Source organism: Nestor notabilis, unplaced genomic scaffold, assembly GCF_000696875.1.
Source record: "Nestor notabilis isolate BGI_N333 unplaced genomic scaffold, ASM69687v1 scaffold3465, whole genome shotgun sequence".
Classification (NCBI taxonomy): Eukaryota; Metazoa; Chordata; class Aves; order Psittaciformes; family Psittacidae; genus Nestor; species Nestor notabilis.
This window is the reverse complement of record NW_009928666.1, coordinates 59,815-84,624: the sequence shown is the minus strand read 5'-3', so window position 1 is coordinate 84,624 and position 24,810 is coordinate 59,815. Positions and strand designations below refer to the sequence as shown.

The following is a 24,810-nucleotide window of genomic DNA, read 5'->3' as shown; positions in this document are numbered from 1 at the left end:
CAGCAGCTGCATTGTGAACACCCACTAAATATATTAAAAGAAGTAAACAAGGGCAGAAATCACACGAAAACTGAGGCTTCTGTCTGTTATTTCCTATATAACCATTCACGGAAACATGACATCAGTTGAAGTGACTGAAGAGTACATGGTGACAGATGCTCCCTTCTTCTTACCTCTGTCCAGTATTTCAATTCCTTCTCCTTTCAGTTTGCAAACCAATTTTTCTTGCAGCCTTTTCACCTCAGCTTCCTTCTGCTCTAGTTTGTCTTTCAAAGCTAGTAGCTCATCCTGTAACAGATACAGAACCTCTCAGTGACAGCTTCCACAAACATCTGAGACATTTCCAAAATTCCCTCCTTATGAAGCACAGTGGATAGGTCCTCAGCTGGTGGAAATGACCGAAGGCTCCCTGACATTTACACTGGCTGAGGGTGCACCCACCAAATTGGCTCTGAACATCACACCTGACCACTGAGCCTGTAAAATGGCAAAATCAGGGGGCCTATGGTCCAAAAGGTCCATAGGCCAAAAGGCCTATGGGCCTATGGTCAGTCTCATGTATAACTGAAAAGAGATTTTGCATCTAAATTTAAGACGGACAGACTAAAGAAAAAACAAAAAGCAAACCGAATTTTCATATTTATTTAACCTTGCAGAGGCAGAAAAAGTGCAGGTGATGAGGCCGAACACTAAAATTTACAAACATTTATTTTTGGTGCTTATAGGGCATTTTGCATGTTCAAAGCTGGACAGTTATGGAACTGTGCTTACACCAGGCTGAGGACAATTTCAGAAATAACCACTGCTTCTATGAAAGAAAAATCAATCACGACACCATCAAGCACATAAACACATACTGGAAAGCAGTTCAGACAAAAATGTGGTACCTTTGCCACAGTTTGGGTTTGCTGATCAAGCATTAGGAAAGGAAGCTTGGAGTTGAGATTCATGGGAATAAGACAGATGGTGTTTGGGGGAGTTGGGGTGTATTAGATAAATGCTGTCAAATTTTAACTTAGATCTAACCATCTGCACTAGCAAGTGACTGGCACAGATCCATGCATTTAACTTTTTAAAATTCAAGTCAAATCCTACCCAGTTTAGTAACATGTTTCTTTGATGTCCGAGGATATCTTGTGTAACTGCATCATCAAGACAGGACCCTCAGTGCAAATGTAACCAACACTGAAAATTTAATTTGTTCAGTTTGTAAACAAAGCAAAACAAGGCAAGACTCATAATTTTGGCATTTAGAGCTTCTAGCTGACCTTTTAAATCCTTAAAGGGATAAACCAAACTAGAATACTGTGGCTTAGGTAGATCCCTGAGCTTCCCTCAAAAGGTTGGTTGCAAATACACAGTGATGCCTGCATCCCAAACTATGGCCTAGACTACAGAACTTCTTTAAATTGTTTCCTGTTTGCTCTAAAACATCAATTAAAAATACATCTATCTTAAAATTGTCAAGAAATCAAAGCTTCTTCCAGAACAGTGGTTGAGCAATACAATCCTGCAGTGCTCCCACTTCGTACTGATTTTGATGGGATTGCTGCTGCTGCAGGACTCATGCTTCTCCAAAACAAGACCCTCTCATGGTCACTTGAGAAGCTGCTGTTATACCCATAGGCAACTAAAGCTGCATGTGGCTGTTGGTGGGTATTTCTTCCTCTGAATTAGAAACAGAATATGTAAATGTACATGTGGGAGAGGGGACTGTATAAAAGAATCACTACCTTCTTGCTAGTTTTCATGAATAAATTTTCTCTAAAAAGGTGAGGAGTAGTTCCATTTCAATAATAGACATAAGCTACAGAAGAGGCATCTTGCCTTGGAAGGGGAATGATTTTAAGCCAAGTCTAATTCCATTATGTGTAATCCCTGCAAAGTTGACAACACTAAAATCCTCTCCCTTTTTATAGGGAATAGCTGCATAGCTTTCCACATCTAATTGGAAAGGGAGCACTGCATATCAACACACAGCAATTAATGAAGAACAGAGCATGACAGCACGATGCAAGACAGGACCTTAAAACGGTGGAACATGAAGGATTCAAAACAGGCCCAATGTTACCCAGTAACTACTACACCTTTAGCATCTGGCTTTTTTGCTCCATCCGCTGCTTTTCATACTGCATCTGACCCACTTTGATTTTCATACTAGAAAGTTTGGCCATTAAAGACTGGTAACAGAGACAGAGGAGTGAGAGAAAACTAAAGATAGAAAAGAGACAAGGCTAAATAGCAAAGAGAAGTTAGACAACTTGCAGAAACAGGCTGCTAGAATTACTTAGGTGAATGCTCTCTCTTCAGAAATGGCTGATTTTTAGCACATTTAGGAGAAAATAAATGCTTATCTTTGGTCTCACTTATGGCACACACCTTACGTACTGCAACTGGTGACTCTTGACATATATGAAACAAGGGTCTAAACAGGTAATACATTTAACTGTTCAACAGCCAGTTGTATGATAAGTTATCCTTCTTAAGAACAATGTCCAGAACTGAAAACCATAGCATGAAATATGAAAATAACTATTGTTGCTAAATGAGTACCATGAAACCCCTGGGCCTGAGTGTGCTCAGGATTTTGCAAGGTGCAGGCAAAGACTGGGGAGAAGAGAGTGAACTTCTAAAGCCTGACTTACACCCATCTCGGTTTCTTCCCCTCAGCCTCACTTACTTTGGTTGTTTTCAGTTTTTTCTCATATTGGAGTCTTTCATTGTCCATTTCTCCTACTCTCAACCGCAATTCATTTATTTCCTGGATCAAATCCTGAGTGAGGGGAAAAAACAAGACCAGAAACAACAAAGAAATTCAGTAAACAAATCAGAACAATAGCTACCCATTGGTAGGACCATAAAAACACAGCAGCAATAAAAGGCACTCTGTACACACCAACCAAATTCATAGCTAAGTAAAGCAACTCAGAGTTTCTAGATATCCAGGGATGGTATTTCCCAGTTTCTGCATTACTGCAGAAGGCAGAGGACAAAGGGAGACATAAATTGAAGTTGTGTTCCCTGTGCTGAGGACCAAGGAAAGCCTCCTGCCCCTTTGGCTGCTCAACTGCTTAGATGTCCACCACTGTAAGTGGGCAATAGAAAAGCATGGCAGCTGTCCTTCAACACTCAGCAGCCACATCCCCCCTTCTCCAGGCTTGCCAGCCATCCTTCACCACCCCCCAGCCACATCCCCCCTTCTCCAGGCTTGCCAGCCATCACCCGCCTTTTCAAAATATGAAGTGATTACAGCATAAATCCATGTTTTCACCACCCAAATGAGCCCCTCTTAACTGAAGACTGGATGGAAAAGCCATCACTGGTGTCTACAAGCACAATGGCATATGTGTTTAAACATCAGTGGTGCCACTACATGTGTGCTTTGCAAATTCAATCTGGTTTGGAAGAAACTCGGAGCCACCATTAACACACACCTGAGCTCTTCAGGGGAATGGTTCGACCTTCTGGCTGCCGTCCTAGAAAGACTTATCAGGTTTGGAGGTCAGCCCTGAGTGCCACCAGCTCTACAGCTGCCTTCCTGCAGTAGCCAAAGGAACACGGGTTGAATGCCCATCAAGGTACAAGGCACCTTTCCTCCAAACCTCCCTGTCCTCTAGGTGGGGAAATGGGATCTTAACTGGTCAGCTGCAGACCTGCAGGAAGCCTGGGGGACAGCCAGGACAGAGTGTCCCTCCGTATAAGAAACAACAAACCTCAACTTACTGGGAAAATGTTCTTCCTGCTCAGCAGGGAAACACATTAACAGAAAGCTGTGGCTTTTGCACAACTCAAAGTTGTCTAACAAGCTTCTGCCTCATGTATACCTCACTGACCTTTAGTTTTTATACGGACACCAGATCAGTGTTACGTTTATGCGAAGAAAAAAGAAGATAGCATGGTACTTGGGTTTGCTACATGGTAAGGCAAATCGTACACATGTCAAGCAACACTGTACATCGACCTAACAACTACAACCACTTTTTTTTCAGAGCTAATTGTATAGAGATTTATAATTTATAAATTAACAAGCCAGCAGCTGACATTTAGGGGGTATTCATGGGTCCCCAGTAATACCTGCCTTCCAGCCCCATGCCACATTTTCTGAGCTTAGAAGCCTCTGGCTATTATTTTGTACTTAATGAATCTGGTATCAACAGAGCAACATTTGTATTTCTTTAGCAAAAGCCAAGCTCATTTAGCAGAAGTACAAGGAAAATGAAATACAGAACATTCTGGTGCTATTAGTAATTACCACTCCTAATGTATGACTTTCTGATTTGACCTGCATTTCCTCACTGATTCTTCAATGTGTGAACTTTGCAAATCTCATCACCTTTCTAAGTATAAACGTACAAGGGTGTCAGTCTGCATGACTAGATCAATTGAGCTGTTTCTTATCAACATCCAGTGTTTGAGATCTCTAAAAAATCTATGTTCCCAGGTCTGATGGTCACCCTTGACACTACAACTCTTGATTTGTTTGGGGCTTTTCTCTTCTGCAGCCACCATTTTTGCTTTTGGCAAAATACTGCACAGTTTCTCACAGGTTAAACAGAACTAAAGGCAAGTCCTTACAGTATGCTTTGCCCTAAAAATACTGCCTATTACTCTCTTGCAAGTGCAACATTAACTCATGTCTTAAGTTATCTACATCACAGTAACTGTAAATTACATTCATTCTCATCTTTTTGAGGCAGAGGAGTACATTAAAGATTCACCAGGTTCCATATACAGAGCCTCATTAATATAAAAGAGATGGCCAAGCCTTGCATAAATGAGCAGAGGAAAAAGGTAATGCCCAAACAGGGCTGTCTCCCCTGAATTAATATTTAACTTCAGGCAAGATACCAGAAGTAGCAATTGTCAAAGGCACTGAGGTTCCCTAAGAAATCCTCATCCTCCCAGTGTATTCCATTTTCCTGCTTGCTGACCTGAAATATTTACCCTTTTCTTCCACTATTCTCTGTTCAACTGATTTTGACTACAAACCTTTCACAGCAAGGACTGCATGTTTCCCCCTCCTGCAGAGCTCCAGCAAGGAGATCACAGCATTGTTTGAAACCTGAAGGTGCCAACCAGTATAACTGCTTACGGCCTGAAGAGCATTTGGGATGCTCAGTGTGATGCTTGAGATGTGTACGTCCCTGAGACACTCAGGGTGTTGTACAGGTTCATCGCAATCTAAGACCAGACTAAAAGCCCACTGAGTTGCCTGACTGACTTGGATCAGTCGGCAGTGTAAGTCACCACATGGTGGCCACTGTATGGCAGCTACTTTGCTTGCATCTAATACATCTTCTTCACGTAACCTACATGAATGGGTTAAAGTACCTGCCCTGAGAATAACTCATGTTCCTGTCTTAAAAACCTCCAAAATATGAAAGAGGCATGAAGCGGTCCTTTTCTGATCCAGTCAGGTCTCTCCATGCAAACACCCAACAGCTGTTGCCTGCATGGATCCATGAATGGAGCTGACGGGTGGGACATACAGACGCCTGTTTCCCAGAGCCTTCTCCTTCCCTGCTCATGTTACTTGTGCTTTTCATAGCAGGCCCAGGAAGGCACAAAAAAGAAATGATAACTTTAAGCTTCAAGGGTCAGAGGCTTCCTTACAGACACTAGAAACACAAACCACATCCATCATTTTCTCCACTCGGAAATTTTCTCCACTCCACAAAGGAGACTGGTGGTGTTTAAATTATGAAGAATTCCCCATGAGTGAGCCAGTTTACCCTCTGGCTGCCGCTTCAAAGACCATGTCTGGTTACGGACTCCTCCCTAAATAAACTCCCTTGTATGATATTTTCTTACATAAACTCAGCCCAACTCAGACCACCCATGCTGCTTAAGGAAAATAATACTGGTGTCTGCTGAGAAAGTGGAAAGACTGGAATGATTTGAAGAACAGAACAATTATAAATCTCTATTAAGTACACAATTAGCTTTGGAAAAGCTGTGTATTTGTGAACATCTAGACAGAAAAGTCCTAGAGCACAAAGGAAAAAAAGCATGCAGATCTAATAAAGCATCTGTTTAGAGAAAGAATAGTGAGTATGAGAAGCCTCCCAAGCTGGAATGGGAAGATGCAATGACAGACATAAGTAAAACCTAGATAATAAGAAAGATTTAATCCACGTGGTAATTCTGCAAGAAACAGTAGCTACACTAAAGTTATTGTAAGATGACAATGGAGTTTTTTTGTTTTCACTTTCTTTTCCCTAAAAAAACCAGAAGCAATATTCATAGTTTTTCTTTCCCTGTTTGGGTATGAAATTTTTCCATTTTGAACACTGCATGTAAATGCCATCATGTGTTTTACTGTAGAATATTTTGAATATTCATTGAAATACGTAGCTCTACTGAAATAACTGATCATCTACTACTTTAAACAGGAATGTAATTAGATCAACACTAAATAAAATACTGTGAACAAAGTACTGCCTCCAAAATACCCGATAGACATTTTGCATGGCTGAGACCCATACAACTGATTAGCCATTCATTTTTCCACTTAACAAAACTGAAATTAAGATATATGATCCCTTTTATAGTGTCTAAGCCTAAGCCTCTTTACAGCTATAAAGTGTTGAAACAAAGAAAAAACGACATAGTAATTTCTATCACACTATAATCATTCCGGTTTTCAAAGAGAAGGAGGAACATTTTAGTAACAGTTCATTAGTTCTGGCATAAATACCCATGACAGAAATGTATATAGCCCCTAATCATAGTAATTACCTTTTAAACATAATTTAGGTTATCTTATTTTTATCAAAGTCATTACGCTTATTTCAAGGTATTTCAAAGAGAAAGGTCTTCACAGTTGCCATGCAGGTAAGCCTGCACAAAGCCTACAGAGTTGCAGAGCATGCTGAGGTCCCCCCACTGTAACCACTTGGGCAACAGTTTAGTGTGTGGTGTCCCTGCTCATGGCAGGGGGGGTTGGAACTAGATGATCTTAAGGTCCTTTCCAACCCTAACTATTCTATGATTCTATGTTTGACTTCTTGGTATGCTGAGCTGTGCTATTAAATTATGGAGAGAATGCTGTTTGGGGAGCAAGGAAGGAATAGAAAGCTCAGCAACGAATCATATTCAATAAAAATAAGGATAGAAAAATAGGAAGAAAATTACCCAAAGCCCAATCACTTTTCTTACCTGTTTTGGAAAGTACAGGAAACCACAGAATGTTTACAGATGGAGATGCAGTGGAATCATATTGTGAATAAACCTGCTCACTGCAGTCATTTGGATCAAGCATCACCTCCCCAAAGCCATTTACTGCTGATGTCAATTCATTTATCTATCATTTGGGCAGCTTACAATAGGTGTCAGTATACAGGTGAAGAGAGTTATTTGTTGTAATTCATGAAAGAGCTGAGGAGCACTGTGTGGGCAGAGAGACCTCACAGGAGCTGTGAAAGCAGTCAGCTCTTAAACACACCTCCTATGGACACAGAGGACCTTCAGCAATTTCCTCCACCTTACTCCCTTCCTACCAATTTCTCCAGCATTGCCATGCACAGTACTCACCTGGACTGAAAACCAGCTGGTTTTAAGGCAATGCCATGATCCTTCATGTAACAACCGAACTAGAGGAAAAGCTAATGGGAGGTAACATGAATCCAATCCACACCCAGATGTGCTACACTGCAGGAACCAACACTGCCATCACTACCTAAATTATCACCACCTTTCAAATCTGAACATTATTCAAGTCACTAGTTTTTAACCTGTGCACTTCTGCGGGTCTGAAGATTACTTCAGACAGGTCCAAACCAAGTAACTCAACAGCAAGCCTAACTTTTGCTTTTGTGCTTGCAATACAACTGAGGAGTGACACTTCGCTGGAAAATATGAAGGAAACTGGAATGGAGTTCGTAAACCACTGACTGAAGTGGAAAAGGCAAATTTTGTCTTCTGTAATGGCATTATGGCTTCTTTCTTTCTAGAAATGAATGACATCTGGAACATCCACAATATGAACATCTGACATTTCAGCTGATTTATGAACCCAAAATTGGAGATTTTGTTCCGCTTCCTGGGCAGACTCCAGGAGGTTTTTGATATTGGTAAGTCACCCTGGCAGCAACGCTCAGCCTGATTCTTAAAAATTTTCCAGTTCCCTGGAAAAACTGGGGTTTCCCACCTGCTTTGAGGCATTCTGGCCTCAACACATGATCAAGGTTCAGCTGCACAGATCTGCAGTGCACAAAGGGCAAATGCTGCCAGGGATGGTAGCTCCACCTGGCACTGTACGCTACTGGCCTCTTGGTCCTGGGCTTCTTCTATAAGGCTGGAGTTTGAAGTAAAGCTTCAAAATGACCTCACACTAAATCACCCCATTCTCTCTGTTACCAAACCCAAAAGATATATCTTTTAGTGTGCTGTGTCTGTGCGTGTGTATGCTTTTTGTGCTTGCAATGAGTTTAAGCATTTGCCTCAGACACGCCTTACTAAGAAGATGACAGTTTCAAGCTGTGACAGGAGACCGCAGTATGTTCATGATTTTATTTAAATCCATCCCAAATGCCATCCTTCCTAATATCTGGTGGCAAGAATCAGAAACTGGTTTGGGAAACCCTTCTTTGCAATCCAGAGTTTACTAAAGAGGACACTTTTTATTTGAAGAGATACATGTTTTAACCTTAAGGATGAGTTCCCCTCCTGCCTGGCAGGAAAAAAAAAAAAAAAATGCCAGGAAATTTTATTCAGTTGGGTTTTACTAACCTCTGTGTCTCTGAATCTGTCTTCATAGTCCAATCTATCCTTCTCTACAGATGTAAGCTTTAACTTCAGAGTGGAAATCTCTGCCATAAGATCCAGCTTCTGAGTTTCAAGGGATGTTCTGCTTAAAAGCTCCTGATTCAAGATAAAAAGGAAGAGAACAGCATTACACACCCAAGGGGAAGAAATTAGTAATTTATTTTCTGTAGCTAAAGGCCTCTTTTATAGGGAAAAGCATCACCCTCTTCCTTGTGCTATCTGAAGCCCTGGGACACAGTTATTACCCATCTGGTGGACTCCAGGCACCCAGGATGCACCTGAATTACAGGGGCACTACCATGGGTTGGCTGCCAGGATGAGAAAAAACTTGTCAGTCATCACAGTTGCTCTGGGCAGCAAGGAGCTTCGAGGGGAATCCACCCATCCTGCCAGAGTCTCTTTGAAGTTCAGTGAGGAAAGGCTCAAAGAAGAGCAGAACTGGATTCCTACAGTATAAGGCAGCACTGACATTACCATGTACAAAGAGTATAAACCAAATATGGTAGAAAATTACCACTTAGTTAGGAGACATCAAGGAGTACAACACCTTGAAGTGCACTGCTCTCACCAAAGCAAAATGTAGTTCATTAAGACAGAATGAAGACAGACAGCAAGACAGACGTGGGGCTGTGAAATACCTGCTGCAGCATCTCTTCCGTGGCATTCAGCTTTTCCCTGTGCTCCTCCAGACAGAACTCCAGATCCCGAATCTTTTCTCCCTGGGCCTCCACCTGGTCTGTAAGCACACTCACCTGCACAGTGGAGAAAAATGGATGCATGTTTAGCACCTTGCACCCATGCCATATGTGTCACCTGAAGAACTGTATGCGAGTAGCAGTGCTGGTTGGGCCAAAGATTAAATGAGACCATGGGGGAGGAGGAACAGCAGCACAGCTCTCCAGTGGAGACAACACATGGCAAAGGCGACAGGAGAGGAGGGCAAGCTCTCCCCCTCATGCTTACTGGTATTTCAGACAAAGTTCTGGCAGACACAGTGCAATTCAGCATCCCCCCTCCTGACTTGCCCTGGAAGTTTTCACAAGGGGTGGCTGCTGCACCTCACAGCCAACAATTATGCCTTTGCTGTGACAATACATTAACCGATACCCACTAGCTCCTACCTTAATAACCAAATAGCTAAACCTCACTGCATGTAACTTATTCTGTTTTCCAAGTGATTGCACACAGTGTACCACAGCATACAGCTTCTCCTCTTCAGAACAATAAAAGCAAAAGAGGTTAAAACACACAGAATGAGCCTGGGGAAGACCAAGACAACACCTTTGAGACTGCAGAACTATTCCCATTTTGCCACATGAATGTAAGAAGGTGGTTGCTCTGTAGACCTGCTCAACTGACAAGATTCAAAAAGAATTCAGATACACAGAAAGAAAGGCCTTAATTTTTTTCCTGCAATCTAAACTCACACCTATTCCTAATCGGGATTAACTCTCAGGTATCACCAAGCTTTCTGGACACTGTCCAAGACAATACAACTGCCAATAAACCCTCAGAGGTTCTATCACATACTATTGAAAAGTCTCATGAATGCAAGAGCAGAAAAAAATAATTTAGGTGACTACTCACTTGCAGAACAAGAGATTCCTTATCATTTTCCAGACGAGCCAGCCTTTCTTGATATACATCTCCATTCCCAGATATGTGTCCATTAGTCTGAAAAAGACAGCAAATATTGTGTAGTCAGCTATTGTACCCTAAGAATCATTTGATGCTATCAACACACTTCAGGAGTATTTTCAGTTTGTAGAGTTCAGGAACAGATTTAAACCATTCTCAGGCCTCCAAAGGGTTACAAATAAAGTAAACTGTCAATAAAGGGTAGGTGACCACCATTCAGGACAAGAATTGTTCAGGGGCTTAAAGATGAGAAAGAAAGAACCTTCTGGTGACCCAGTTCCACAAATTCCACTTACTGTGCATTCAGCATTTTGTTAACAAAATTTGTGCTCAATGACGTACTATGCTAAGCCAGACTTACAGAGAGACAAATACCCTGAGACATTCAGCAAGTGAAAAAAAAATCAAAGTACGATTTACAAAACGTGCATTATGCTTTCTGCAAGTCAAACACACAGTAAGAGACATCATTTTACATCAGGCACATTTTACTGGGTATGGGTGAATGTCTGCACTTTAAACGCATCTCTTTCTAAAGCTGCCTGAGGCTAAAGAGAAACAAGAATACAAGTTAATGCTATCAGAGAGTTCAGAGGAATCAGCAACTTTCTTCATAACAACTTCAATGCTTTTGAGCAGCAAGAAGGATTTTTACTCTATCCATATTCAAAGCTGTCTCAAAGCACTTTGTGATGGATGCCACAATCAGATCTCAGCTCAGAAAAGAAATTCTTGTTCCCATCATTGCATAAATTGCTTAGAGGAGCCTGAGAAGCTGCTCTGAAATCGAGTGTGCTCAGCAGAGACTCCCACTGATGCTGAGGGGCCTTGATTTCCTTCTGAATGTATGTTAAAAAGAAACCATGTGACTGATCCTTGTGCCCTGCCTTGAGAGGCCACCACCATCACCTAGGAGCTGCAGAGGCTTTGGGCTCCTGCTTTAAATCTCTCTTTCAAGCAGCTCATCTCCCCTGATCGCAGAGGATGCCTCAGGAAACCTGCTAGCTAAAACTCTGTTCCTAAGTTACATGTCTGACCTTGAGTGGTAGAAGAAACTGCCTCATTTGAAACTGAAAGAATAAACTCCCACCAGCATCACTCAAAAAGCAGACATGAAGCAAACAAGGAGGGGATGCAATGTGTTTGGCCTCAGCGCTCTCAAGAAAGGGCTTTGTCCTGGGAGCTTTTAAATCAGTATGCAGTAGCAAATGTCTCCCCCAAGTATACATGTGTAACTTTGTAAAAGTGATCTGAAATTCCTAGAGCTACAGCAGACTAAGGAAGTATGTTTTCTAGTAATATGTACCAACACCTCATATGATAATGAATCCTTTATCTGACTTAGTTAGCAGTAAATTACTAGTCCTTCTGACCATCCAGACACTAAGCACCAAGGCAAAAATACATTTCTGAATTTGCCCTGTTTTTCCCCTGGGCTCTAAGATAATTTAGCTCATGCCATAGAATTTCCATTCATTACTGGCAAGATCTAACACCTTAATTTAGGTGAAAGAAGTCAAAGAGCTTCCAAAATAAACTGGTTAGCTGCTCAACTAGCAGATTATGTTTGAAATTTTGTAACTTGACTTGTATGTGACACACAAAACCAAGGCTTTTGCATACTTTGCCAATCCGCAGCTCCCTTCTCATTTAAAATCTGCCAGTACATCTCAGGCACTACTCAACCTCCATAAGGATAGCGTCTGTATTTTGTAATATACGGCACATTTATCAATGCAGTGTGGGCGTGTCTGAGTAGGAAAGTGATATTCATCCCCCATTACAAGCAGGCAGCTGGGGTGCAAAGACGACCCTCCATCCTGCCAGGGGTAACATGAACGTGCTTATCAAAACACAGACTCAACTCCCTGCCTCCCAACCACCACATCAGCGCCCCAACCACTGAACCTTCTGATGCCTGTAGTCAGTGTAACTAGACACAAATTAACTGAAACCAAGGACTGCATGCAGAAAATATGGGGAGGTAAGTACTGGTTTCACACTACGATGAAAATGTCTTTACGATGCTGTGAAAACCAACGAGGTGTTAAAGCAGAATGTTAGTCACTGTGCATAGCATCTTGCCAGACACCTTTGTTGTTAAACTCCGTTCACATTTCTCAAAAAAAAAAAAAATATATATAAAAAAAAAAAATCCTGTTTTGTTCAAGCACATCATACTTGGTTTTAAAGTAGGAGCATTTAGAGAATGCGACTTCAGGCTGCAGCTGCACATTGCCGTAAGAAAGAGGGAGGAGGTGATGGGAACCCCAAACAGGACTGAAGTAAAGGTTAGCTTCCACAAGACCAAATACAAAGATGTCTTTGCTGGCTGGTACCAGAAATATTTTGTAAAATCTGCATAAAAACAGACCTCCTGTAATACACCAAAACCAGAAAACTTGGTGTACAACACAACAGCAGTTTGCTTTTTGCCTGAAATATTGTAACTTCTGCATAATACCTGGGGAAAAGTCTTCATTTTAGGTATGGAAAGGCAAGAAAGTCACTGACTTTGGTTTCAGTGGGGAAGAAGACGAGAGCTGGAGAAAGAAAAACATCAGAAGACCAAGACAGCTATTTCACAGAGCAGCAGCCCCAGCACCTCCTGTGGTGGAGCAGAGACCAGGGACTTGCAGACAATGGCCATACAATGCCTTCCTGCACCTCTTCTCTGCACAGAGGTAAGAAGTTGATAGCTGGCTTGATTTCTTCTCAGAGAGATGAGGAAGGAAGAAAGGAAAGAAACATATGAAAAAAGAACAGGGCAATGGTGGCAGTGGGCAGGACTGAAATGAAATGGAGAGGGAAGATGCCCAACCACTACACATGGGAAAGTAGTACATCAGGAGAAGGGATAGATAGAGGCCCAATGGGGAGGGACGGGCTGCAGGGAGGTCTGAAAGATGCCAGGAGCTACAGAAAAGCTTTAGTGTGGAAAAGTTGTGTGAGCAACATTTGATGTGTCCTTCAGGAGGAGTTTCTCTCCGCCTGGGGACCTGCGGCCTCCCGTGGGACTGCGTCTGGTGACTACTCACCTTGCAAAGCTTTGAAAAAAAGGAAGAAAAAAAAGTAAGAGAAAAAGAGAAAAAAAGGAAAGTAAATATTTGATTCAACAGCAACTGCAAGCACATTTGCAGCACTTGGTAGTTGCGGATCAAATTTGTATCATCGAAGTCAATACAGGATTAACATAGTTTAGTAGCTATGTAAAACAAGCTTTGTTATTTTCCAAAGAGGGCTCTTTTTCATCAGCAACTTAAAATCTATCTTCAATTAAGTGGTTAGATTTTGCATGTGTTTTCTATTTAGGGATAAACTGCAAAACACTGTATGGGAAGAGTGTGCAGATTTACCAATACCAATCTTAACCCTAAAAACAAAAGAACAGTTGTCACGATGCCATAGAGGCTTCACAAAAGTTTGAGGTTAAGCATTTACTCAAAATGCCTTTCAAGATCAGACCAAGTGCACTTAAAAATGCTGCATGATCAGTCCATAGCTAATCTGTTAAACACGTGTGTAAGCTTTGTCTGCAACCATGTAAGTGTAAAAACCCACACTGCTCTGGAGGGAATTATTCCTGTAGTAAGTAGATGCATCACCAAACTTTCACAGCTTGCCTGCCCTCAGTCTTTAATCCCTTTTCCCTGGAAGTGAGGTAGCATTCCAAACCACAGGAAAGTTTCTAATAACTACAGTTTTAAACATCCTGATAATAATAATAAAATCATTTCCTCTCAATTGCTGAATTCTCCTTTAACCATAAGACTCATTTTTAGCCTTCTGCAGCTGATACCCTCATTTCCCTTCATTTTCTCTTCTGCTTTCCAGACAAAATAAGCTGCACAAATCACAGTTTTTGCTGTAGAAGCGATCTGATTTGCATAGAAGGAGCTGCCACTCCACAGCATGATTTTCTTGTATGGCAGATTGCGCTTACTGTTTTGACCACCACAGTCCAGTCAACAGTTGGGCAAGTGAGCTGTCCCTGACATCTTTCCTGACCATCTGGAGTTAATTTAGAGCTCATCAACATGCTTACGTTGTTCAGATCATTACAATGCACATTACCTACGCTTAGTTAAGCACAGCTACCACTGTTCTACTTGTTCATTCAGTTTTAGTCTCCCTTATAAGGGAACTCCCTCCACTCTCAGCTACCTCAACACCACTTGGTGTGCATTAAGCAGATCAGACTCTCCAGGTTTTCCTAACAAAAGTATTCACCACTGTTTACCCTGTGATACAGGACCCTGACAGCTTTACCCTCTGCAAGTATGGATTCCATCCCAAATTCATATTGATCAAATCTGTCTGAAGACAATCCATACCAGTGTTTAACCAGTTTGTGTGGGAGTGTACCGCTGCCCTCCCAAACCAGCATCTCCTGAATTTCATGCCTCCCTGCTCATCACACTGAGTATCTGCAGCCTGGTTCACATGCTCCAGCAGCAGGCAGGCAAACATGCTGCTAAGCTTTTCCTGAAGTTTACAGATTAGTTCCTCCTTAGAGAATGAGCAACGAAAAAAAACCAGCACAACAAAGAACCAACACAAACCCACACAGTATATTTTAAACACTTCACTACAATAAAAGTGAATTCTGAAAGAAAACCAGCTTAATACAGACCTTCACTCTGAGCAATTTACCTGAAACATTTTCTAATTATAACTAACACAGCTGTTGAAAAGGGAAGATGCAACCGTTTTAAAACATTCAGTTTCTTCAGCAGCAGCTTAGCTGGTATCCGATGCAAGAGAAAGATGAAATGCTTATTCCCTACCAGTGGTGCCCAGATGTGGCTTGTCACTCGGAGAAATGCAAGAGCCAGAACAAACACAGATAGCCTTACCTTATTTAGCCAGACACAGTGCCCGTGAATGTCCCAGCTATACTCCATGCTGGTCATGACTATCTTCATGCATTCAAGGACGCTAGTGACTGTGGCAGGCAGCCGAGGCTGAAAGCTGCAGCCCCAGCACTGCAGGCGTCTGCTGAGATGAGTGGCACTGTCAGGGCTCCTCTGAACCAAGACAGAGAGGTTAAGTGAGGCAGGTTTCCTCGCCTAACCAAGGATGGAGGCGAACAGTGCAGCAGAGTGGGAGATGTGGGAAGCAGAGCAGTGAAGGAGGAGCAAGCAGCTCCTCTGGGGAATTAACACATCAAAGCCCAGGAAGATCAACCCTTCTTCCAACCTGAGCCTGCTGCCGGGATCCCAACACACAAAAGCTAGGCAGCAAGGCAGAGGAAGATGCAGGCAGGGGAGCACAGAGCTGTGTAAACCTGACTGGGAGCAAGGGCAGCCCCATGCAGGTGGCAGATGGCTATGTCCACCCTTACTCCTCGCTGAACAGCACAACCCCCTCCTCTGCACCCTCCTGGTCCTGTGGAAATCATCCAACCCAAACACACATGAAAAAAGAGTGAGTCCAATCCCTTTGCCTGACTACACAGTAAACAAGGAGGGAATTTTCTTCTCTTGATGGGCTTTTCATTGTAAAAGCCTAAAGAACATATGTAATTCCCACATATGTGCCAAGAAAAAGAGGAAGGAAAAGTTGACTCAACTGTCCCAGGTCTCATGAGTGGCTTGTCTCGATTTTATGTCATACATACAAATGACATAAAATCCAACAGTAACCACCAATCTCTATCCTCACTTTTAACTTCCAATTTACCCAGTAACAGCAGCAACATAATAAATCCTTAGTATTTCTGACCACAGAGTCTAGAGCTCTGGGAGTCCTGTGATCATCTCAAAACCCACAGCTTTTATTATTAGAAAGAAATATTTAGAACTACAGTTGATATGAAAAAAAAAAAAAAAAGAATACTGAATAAATCAGAACAAAAAGGCAGAGCAGAAGCTGTGTTTTTTAAGCCAGGCTGATGCATTTTGGATTGGGAATGGTGAATTTCAATGGCTTTAGGGCACCAGGGCTGCCCTATGCTCCAGTGCAGGATGGCACGGGTTGTTCTTACTGCCAATGAACTCATTCATGATGCATGAAGATGCCATGCTAAGATGTGCTATAAACGAGCCCATATTATCTTCCAGTGTTAAAAACACGCCAGTCTGGATGATCACCTTTAGCAAGAAGCAGGGTCTTGTGTTTCAAGAACTTTGAAAGACACATTTCTCATGGACAAAAAGTCCGTGAGGCAGTTTATGATGACAGACTGAAACGGTATCACAAGGCTCCTTTCATATTGCAACTTGAGGAAGGATCTCAAATGGGTATTTAGTGGTAAATGCCTATGTGCCACACATTACCATAGGACCTTTCGTTAGCTAAACTCAATCTAAGCTGAGCCAAGTGAATGCCCGTACACCCACTCTAAGGCAATCAAACAAGAAACTTTGGTTTGAAGACAAGATTTTTCCATTAATAAGAAATATGAGATGGTTTCTGGCCAGCCAAACCGCTTCCTCCACTTGGGAATCACCCTGTTGTCCAAATAGGCCAACATATCTCTGTAAGATTACAAGCTATGTTTACCCAGCCAGGAAGATTTCTCTCTGAAATCTAATATCCCCTCATATTAACTCTCTATACTGCCAGCCACTCCCTGGAAGAATCAACTTGCTGAAGAAGTGTCAAAATCTGAGGCTGGTCTGTAAGACAACAGATCTGCTGTTCACAGCAGCAACGCTCTACATTGCACCAGCCACTGTGGGTACCACAGCTCAAATAATCTATCTTCTGTGATATATGGATGAGCTGAAAATGTTCTTCAAGAAACCTTTGGAGGCCACAAAGTTTGTTTTGCTTTAACGGTCTTACAGTCATCTTCAGAAATTCACTTCTGGACTGAAAAAGACACCCACCTACATATATAGGTATTCAAATTCAGAAAGACACTTCCAAAGTTAAAGCCACACTTGCACTTGCTGTGGACTTTGAAGAAGAAGTATTATCCTGGCTCCTTCATTCCACGAGCACATCCTTTCTGGAGGAGAAGGCACACAACGGGACCCACATACTCAAGTTCATATCAGGAGCTTTGGGAAGCTGGCTCTGATGTGTGGGAAGAGACTGTCCACCCACTTCTATTCTTCACTCTCCTTTTTAACAAGACACAGTTGGGTTTTTCCTTCTGAGAAGGCTGTTGCATAAGATGTATTTAAAAAAACAAAACAAAACAAAAAATCAACACCAACAAAACCCACAAAAATCCCCACTGTCAAGAAAAATAATAACCAGAAAAAAAACTGTCTGTTGCTTGCTTCAACTGAAAAAAACTGAACAACATTGATGATTGAGAGCAAGGGTCCTGAGGATTATTCTTCAAGAGATGGATCTATCAGCTTCCAGCTGGACACAACAAGGCTGCCTTGGTCTTGCAAAAGGCAGAGTTTAATTTAAAATGGTCTTGTTCCTGGTGATGGTGTTACATATTACTCACATGCTATCTGTATTCAAGCCAGAAGCTCCATTTTCACAGAGTACAGCACATGTTTTATTAAAGCACTCATCAGAATACATTAAACATCCCTCTTGATCAGGAAAAATCTGGAAAAAAAAAACCAAACCCAAAACTTCGGAACAGTTATAGTCTGGCTACGGATTTCAGGTCTGGAATCCAGTGAAAGCACAGTCCCAACATGTCTGAGCTCAGAAAAAGCCGCAATGTCTTTCCAGACTTTGAACAAATGGGCTCGTTTGTAATTTTAACCATGACATTCACCTGCCCTCCATTTGCACATGGAGACGTGAGCAGGGTTTCAGCAACAGAGATCGGTTTTGAGCTGCAGATGGACAGCTAGAAATGATGTGTTATAGTTAAACTGGCTTGTTTGTGCAGTAGAAAGCTGCATGTGCAACTTGTCTGAACTCCCCCTGGGGAGCACCCGATGATTCTCTTGGCAGAGCTCTACCAGATGTCCGGGCACTGTACGCGCACTCTGGTGTCACGTGGCCATCTGGCATCCACTGGTTAAAAACAAAAAAGTCAGCATGAGGAATATTACCTTGTTGGCCCTTTTTGAGTACTTGCATAGGCTTCTCTAACACACCCAGAAGAGCAGAAAGGAAGCGGTCACTAAGAAGTGGTACAGGGACTTGAGGCAGCCAATTCTGACATGGCAAAACTGAATGCTGTGCCCCATCTTACAGAAGTGAGCAAGTTTGGGAGGCTGTTGTCAGACCCTTTTCCCAACTAGGCCATCAGCGGTTTCCCTGCAGGGGCCAGGAGAGGATTTTTCTCCTGTGACACTATTTGGCAGAAGAAAACACTATTTTTGTTTTCCTCTGAGACACAAGAGACTTGCTTACAGCTTCGGATGGGATGTCACGCACCGGTTCCAGCAGCCTGGAATAGCCCAGTTGGATACAACTTCTTCATGTATGAAGGATTAAACCAAATTAAGGTGTCTGCCCTTCCTTGGTAAGGATGGACATAGTTGCAGAAAGGCAGGTGATACTGGTGACACCTGCAAATCCCATGCTTGTAGCACAGTACAAAGTGTAACGTTCAGTCTTTCCCACTAGAGGCTTTAAGGATTCCCGTGAGTACAGGGGAATAATTTGACGGGGACTGAAGAGAAGCATAGATGGAATAGCTATTTTCTGCAATCTTTTGTACATACAAGCCCTGCACACCCTTTCCAGCGCTCAGGAGGCAATAAAATGAATGGCACACAGAGCCCTTCTTCTCCAAGATTTAGCCCATGGCTGCAATGAAAACCATTACTGTATCTTTGCCAACAGTGATCCATATCACACAGGTCTGAAGGACCTCATTCCAGTTACTAACAGCTGGACATCCCTAAATCACACATCTGCCATCACAAGGGGCAATGACTGGCCTTCACCTCATTAATCTCAAGAGGCACTGCAGCCTCTAGCCATGCCGCTGGGTCCCTTTACTCCAGAATAACATGTGGTGGATGAGCATCACTAAGCATGGACTACTGATGCCTATGCACACCACAGGGAGCAGTTAATTTTCCAAGGCTGTTTATTTGGCATATGAACATTTTTTTTATTTATAAAGGCCATACTTGCATGAAACCTGTCATGTCCCTCGTTTTCTGCTCCACACAGAGCAGAGACTAGTTACAGCGATGTTCACTGCTGTACATTACACAGGAAGGAAATGCTGATGTTAGCAGGAACTCTGCGTGTTTTAAAGATCTGATTTGAATGTCACTCCTGTCTCCTCCTCCTGATCTCAGAGTTGGCTGCCATGCTCTGACAGCGGGGGCGAGATCCAAATCCCACTGGAGGCAGTGGGAAAGCTCCCACGTGCTTCATTAAGTTTCAGGCATTTTCAAATGAGTAGTTCAAAGCAAAGGAGAAAAAAGTAAAAAGCTCTCCCCTCAAACCTTTCTGCAAGAGCTAGAGAAGTGAGCCCAGCCATGCTAGCCTCGGTGCCCATGTCCTCCTGCGTGCTCAGCCGGCCCATGTGCTGCTAGACAGCACATCAGGTCACACAGCGCCAGCCGCAGGTTTGGCACACACAGTCCTGCACCACATACCCTGGGCTGCAACCAAGAACTGAAATAAATCCGTGTATTGAGATAAAAACACATTTTGCAAGATCAGCTGTGGCTACAGGGGGACTGAACCCTTTCTGAGCACGTGTGATGCCCATCCTAGGAAGGGACCAGGCCACGGTGGCCTATCCCAACAGCAGCAATGCATAGGGTGCAACACAGAGCCACCACAGACCCAGCTTTCATCAGATCATCAGATCTGGCATTCCCATTTCGGCAGCATGGTATTACCTTGTGCAACACCAAGTGTGTGAGACAGCAGGACCCAGGACTTACAGACTGCTGTAAGACAGATTTGGCAAAATGTGCAGAAGTGCATAGCCACTGCTGTCATCCTAACAGCTAGCTGCAGGCTGACTTAAAACCTGAAGCATGGCCCTTAGAAAGAAAGTCTTGATTTCCACTGCTGGAGCTTCCCCAAAACCTGTGCACACCCAGACCACCAGAATACAAAACTTGCCACAGACCAAGGACTTGTCTTTGGCCCTGATAAGAAGTCATCAGTCACAGGGCACCTGGAGGCAAAACCAGTGGGTCCTTCAAAAATGATGCCATGTAACTCATCTTCTGATAAGCACAACATTTTATTTCCCGAGGTAGTCTTCAGGTAGCCTTCACTCAAATAATATTTGATTTTTGAGGAAAACCAAGTCTTGGGGAAAAATCAGCTCTGCCAGGTATATTCTGGTGTATTTTTAAAGCAAGGTGACAAAAACTGGCAAATTCACAAACACAGAAAAGAAAAATTTGGTTTGGAATCCAGATTAAAGGGATGCTAAGTTTATACCACTCACTTCTGTTACAAACCTGGTAAGGAAGCTCAGTAACAACACTGGTCCCTGTAGAAAATACGCTGTCAAAAATGCTTTTTAGTGAAAAGTTCATACTGAAAGCAACCTTTCTCCCCTCCATTTAAGCATCTGATTCCTATAAAAATGTCTTTCTCTGAGATGAGTTACTGAAAATTTTTTCCTCCCTAGATTGAGGCATAGTGGTACACCAGAGAAAGCACAGGTCAACCCACTGTATGAGGTACCTGAACAACAGGTTTTCCAAGGCCCCACAACAGCATCTCCAAAGCAAAATTTGTTCCCTTTGGTTCTTTGAAACCTACTCTAAAACTTTAAACACCTGCATAAAAATCACCTCAGGCCCTGCTGAGACAGTCTAGCTAACAAACAAAATGAGTGTGTTACAGGTGAAATAAGGCAAGACCTTACCATCTGACTTTGGAGCCATTCGATCAGAGCCATCGCCGTTGAGTCCGGGACCTGGCAGCGCAGCCCCTCTCTCTCATCCGCTTCCATCATCTCCAGCAAGCCCCGCAAGTCCTCCACCAGGTGCAGTGCCCGCAGGCTCCCCATGAAGGGGGAGGTGGGGGACTGGCAGTCAAAGATGCCATTGGAGTACTCCAGTGCCTTTGAACCTGGAGGGAGCAAAATCACATGTGGTCAGGCACAAGGCAAGCAGGTCAGACACACAGCAAGGCTGTGAAATGCTGGGCAGCCTTTGCTCCAGCAGCCTAACTCAGCGCTGGTGCTCAATTCTACCTGCACCATGTACCAATCTGGAGAAGGGCAAGCCCTTGCTGGCGTTCCCTCCTGCAGAGCTCCAGCAGGAAGGAGGTGGACTGATCTGACAGAGGACATGTATGCCACAACCATGCCCTTGGGTTCAAGGCATCGGCTGGGCTCCTGCTCCCCAGGATGTATCAGATGCAGAAAGTACTGTGGGAGAACAGGCTCTGCTAATGCTTTAGTGGTTGTCTGACCCAAGTCAGACAGTGATAGTGTCCAGACAAAAACATGCTCTGCAATTTTTATGCAGGAATGTGTTATGCTGCCCCAACGCCCTGAAATTTTTTTAAAATAATACAAATATGAAGATAAATAAGACGACCATATCACTTCTACACGAGAATAGATTTTAAACCCAACAATCTGACATGGTAGCACTCATATTTGCATGTTAATAAAGAGGAAAATCTCTCATTTGCATAAACTCACAGTATGTATATTTGACCTACATTAAAAGTTGCTATATATTAAGGAAGGAAACTATGAATTTAGGATTAAGGTTGATTTAAGTCAATTTACTAATTCCAACTATAATTTCAGCACACTGATTTGTGACCTTAATACTGTAATGCCTTGGCACAACGAGATATTTTCGTGACAGAGCATCCTTTGTACTGTCAACTTTTTGAAACTACAGTGATATGCCATATATGCACTTCCATGAACTTTCATTCACCTCATCTTGCAAGTCACAAAATTCAAGTATTCTGCTAATTCCCTTTAAAAGAAAGAAAGATGGAAAAAAATCCCCAAAACAGCATAGAGGTTTATATCCCTTTGTTATACTTCTTTATAGGTCTGCACAGACATGGATAAATGAAGTCTATGGTGACTTAAACATCCCAACATCACATTTTATTTTTATATTAAACCTCATCCTGCCATAACCAACTTAGGCTCTTGGAAACACAGATACATGATCGGATCCAAATACCAGTATCTACTTATGGAAATTACTAAAGTCACAGCTTATATGTATTTTTAGACATCATTATGATCCAACTGAATCCACTTCACACGTGTTCCTGCTATGTGTCCTTAATATCTTTAGGAAAACTGCAGAGCAAAAGTCATTATTCAAACAAAGCACGCGCTGTATGATTATTTTTCCCCTAAGGGAAATTATTTTAAGTGGAACTATTAAAGACTTTATAACCCTGTTGTTATCCCTGCAGACTATTTTTTCTTCAGTTTAGGTAGCTGTTTGTATAACTCTGCTGGAATAAAACTATTAACTTCTTGCTGCTTTGCTCCTCTGTGTTGTGTTTCTAAAGCACTAGACTCAACTTAAAAGCAGAGGTTGTGTACTTTGCAGTGCCTCTCCTTGGTCCACCTACAATTTACAGGTACTTATAAAAAACTTGAATGTTCAAGGCAGTGCCAAACCAAATGTTCAGACCCAAAGCATTCCAATTTTGAAAAAAAACATGTTTTAACGCTTCAGAGTTGAGAGAAGTTCAGAGTAGCCACTATTATGTGAACTTATTCCTTTTGCCTTTCAGCAGCTCTTTAAACACATTCATCCTGGTTTGAAGTGTGCCTTGTCCTTGGCCTTCATGGTGCTGTGTGCACTCAGCCACTTTGAGCAGCATTTTGATAGAGGGTAGGTGAAAAACTACAATCCATTTATCTATGTCTCTGTGTGAGAGTCTGTGCAATCCCTCCACTCCGTTTACCTGTAATCTCTGAACTATAATGGAAGACACCAAACACAATTACCAGCACATTCTCTTCTCAGCCTGAAACTCTGCCCTCCAAGTATGACAAAGGAAGACTGGAACAGTTAAATGAACAAGCTGTCCCAAGTGTTTACCTGCTATAATGCCATCCATCTGCTCCAGAGCCGCAGCGAGCATGTCACTTGCATCACTCATCATCTTCTCTCTTCTCAGGAACAATCACCAGCTACACCATAAGGAGCAATCGAACACCAATAATGCGAGTTGGATCCAGAGCCTCAAGTCTGAAACAATCTGCAAAAGAGAATTTTAATTTCACTGCATGTTCTCTGAATTCAGACACCACTGCCCACCAGAGCACAAGACTGGGGCTGTTTCCTGACCACAGCAAGACTTGGAGGTTTTCACCACCAGTCACGAACTGGCATCAGAGAACCAAAGCACCATTCTGATAATTCAGTTCCTACTGTTGGTCAACCTGTGGCCTGCTTTGCCTACGGGTCCATGTCACTGAAGGGACATACCATAGAGCACCTTAGAAATCCCACATGGCACTTCAGGAAAGGTTGCGTAGAAGACACAGGCCTTTGATCACTAAAACGAAGCTGCAACTCAGTAGTAAACTATGCGTTTATCTGCTGTATTTTTTCTCCCCGAGAATTTGATGGTATAGAAAAAGAGAGGTCTGAGCATTTGCCCAAGATCTCTGGATGTCTGGCAATCCAGAAGTCCCAGGCATACAACTATTTGCCTACAGGCAGGGTATCTCATATGCCCATGACTCACTGAGCATTCAGAGACTCTCTCTCCAAAGATGTTGCTCTGAGTTTAGCAGAGATTCACACCTTAATGATGCAATCTGATTTTACCCTCAAACTTCTGAAAGCCAGAAGTGGTCCCCAGAGGACTATTTCCAGCAGAGTCTGGAAAAGCAAACCTGCTTGACCTGCTGCCTAGGCAGGTGAACTTGTAGGCCTGAAATCCCCGTGGGCTACAAGTTAAGCACATATTTAGGTACTTTGCTGGAGCGGAGCTGCAGAGGTCAGAGGTAGACCTCCACCCCAGTACAATGGGCACACAAGCCACAGAAATAGCCCAGATTGCCATGGCTTTAATCTAGGACACACAAGACTACTTCTGCTATAAATACAGTTAGGGAACAAAGCTAAACAAACACCAGGAAGGAAAATTCACTTTAACCTTTTGCATCCTCTGCCATTTGGTTTTTGTATTAGGCTGCGTCGCTGCTGACATTTGCCCCAACATAAGCAATTAAGAAAGTTGTTCACAGTATCTCTGGCATAAGTCCTGGAAAAGAGTCTACTAAAAACCAAACCAAAACACAAATTCATTCAGTTTTTCCCTCCTACGAGTCACCTTCTTATTTGTTTGACCCACTTGAAGTAGCTCTTACTGGAGGCTGCCAGCTAGCTCTGCTGAACTACTATCCTTAAAATGCCAACATTTCATCTTTCATAACAAAACTTACATTACATGAAGTAGGTTCAAACCCTAAGGTAACTTTTGAACAAGAGCACAGACACTACCACACTTCTGGCAAATGCCTTGCTATATTATTTAGTTACTAGAATCAGAAAAGCCAAGAGAACTTTAAGAAGTCAAAATACCTGTATGTTAAGGTGTTGC

General features: G+C 42.6%; 1 protein-coding gene across 6 annotated transcripts in view; it reads right to left on the bottom strand.

The window, feature by feature from the left end:
* PPFIBP1 (PTPRF interacting protein, binding protein 1 (liprin beta 1)) overlaps window positions 1-23,382 on the bottom strand; it is a 51,779-nt gene extending 28,397 nt beyond the window's left edge. For 3 of the 6 annotated variants that reach the window (XM_010014600.1, XM_010014601.1, XM_010014602.1), the window contains exons 1-7: window positions 23,298-23,382; window positions 21,128-21,333; window positions 10,354-10,440; window positions 9,405-9,518; window positions 8,731-8,862; window positions 2,681-2,773; window positions 174-288 (exon numbers count right to left, since the gene is read on the bottom strand). In XM_010014600.1, coding sequence (XP_010012902.1) covers window positions 174-288; window positions 2,681-2,773; window positions 8,731-8,862; window positions 9,405-9,518; window positions 10,354-10,440; window positions 21,128-21,333; window positions 23,298-23,361 — 811 coding nt within the window. In that variant the 5' untranslated portion in view covers window positions 23,362-23,382. Of the gene's footprint in view, window positions 1-173; window positions 289-2,087; window positions 2,181-2,680; window positions 2,774-8,730; window positions 8,863-9,404; window positions 9,519-10,353; window positions 10,441-15,260; window positions 15,358-21,127; window positions 21,334-23,297 lie in introns of those variants that run through there. The other 3 variants (XM_010014598.1, XM_010014599.1, XM_010014603.1) reach the window with 2 other exon arrangements.
* Between the last annotated feature and the right edge of the window lie 1,428 nt (window positions 23,383-24,810).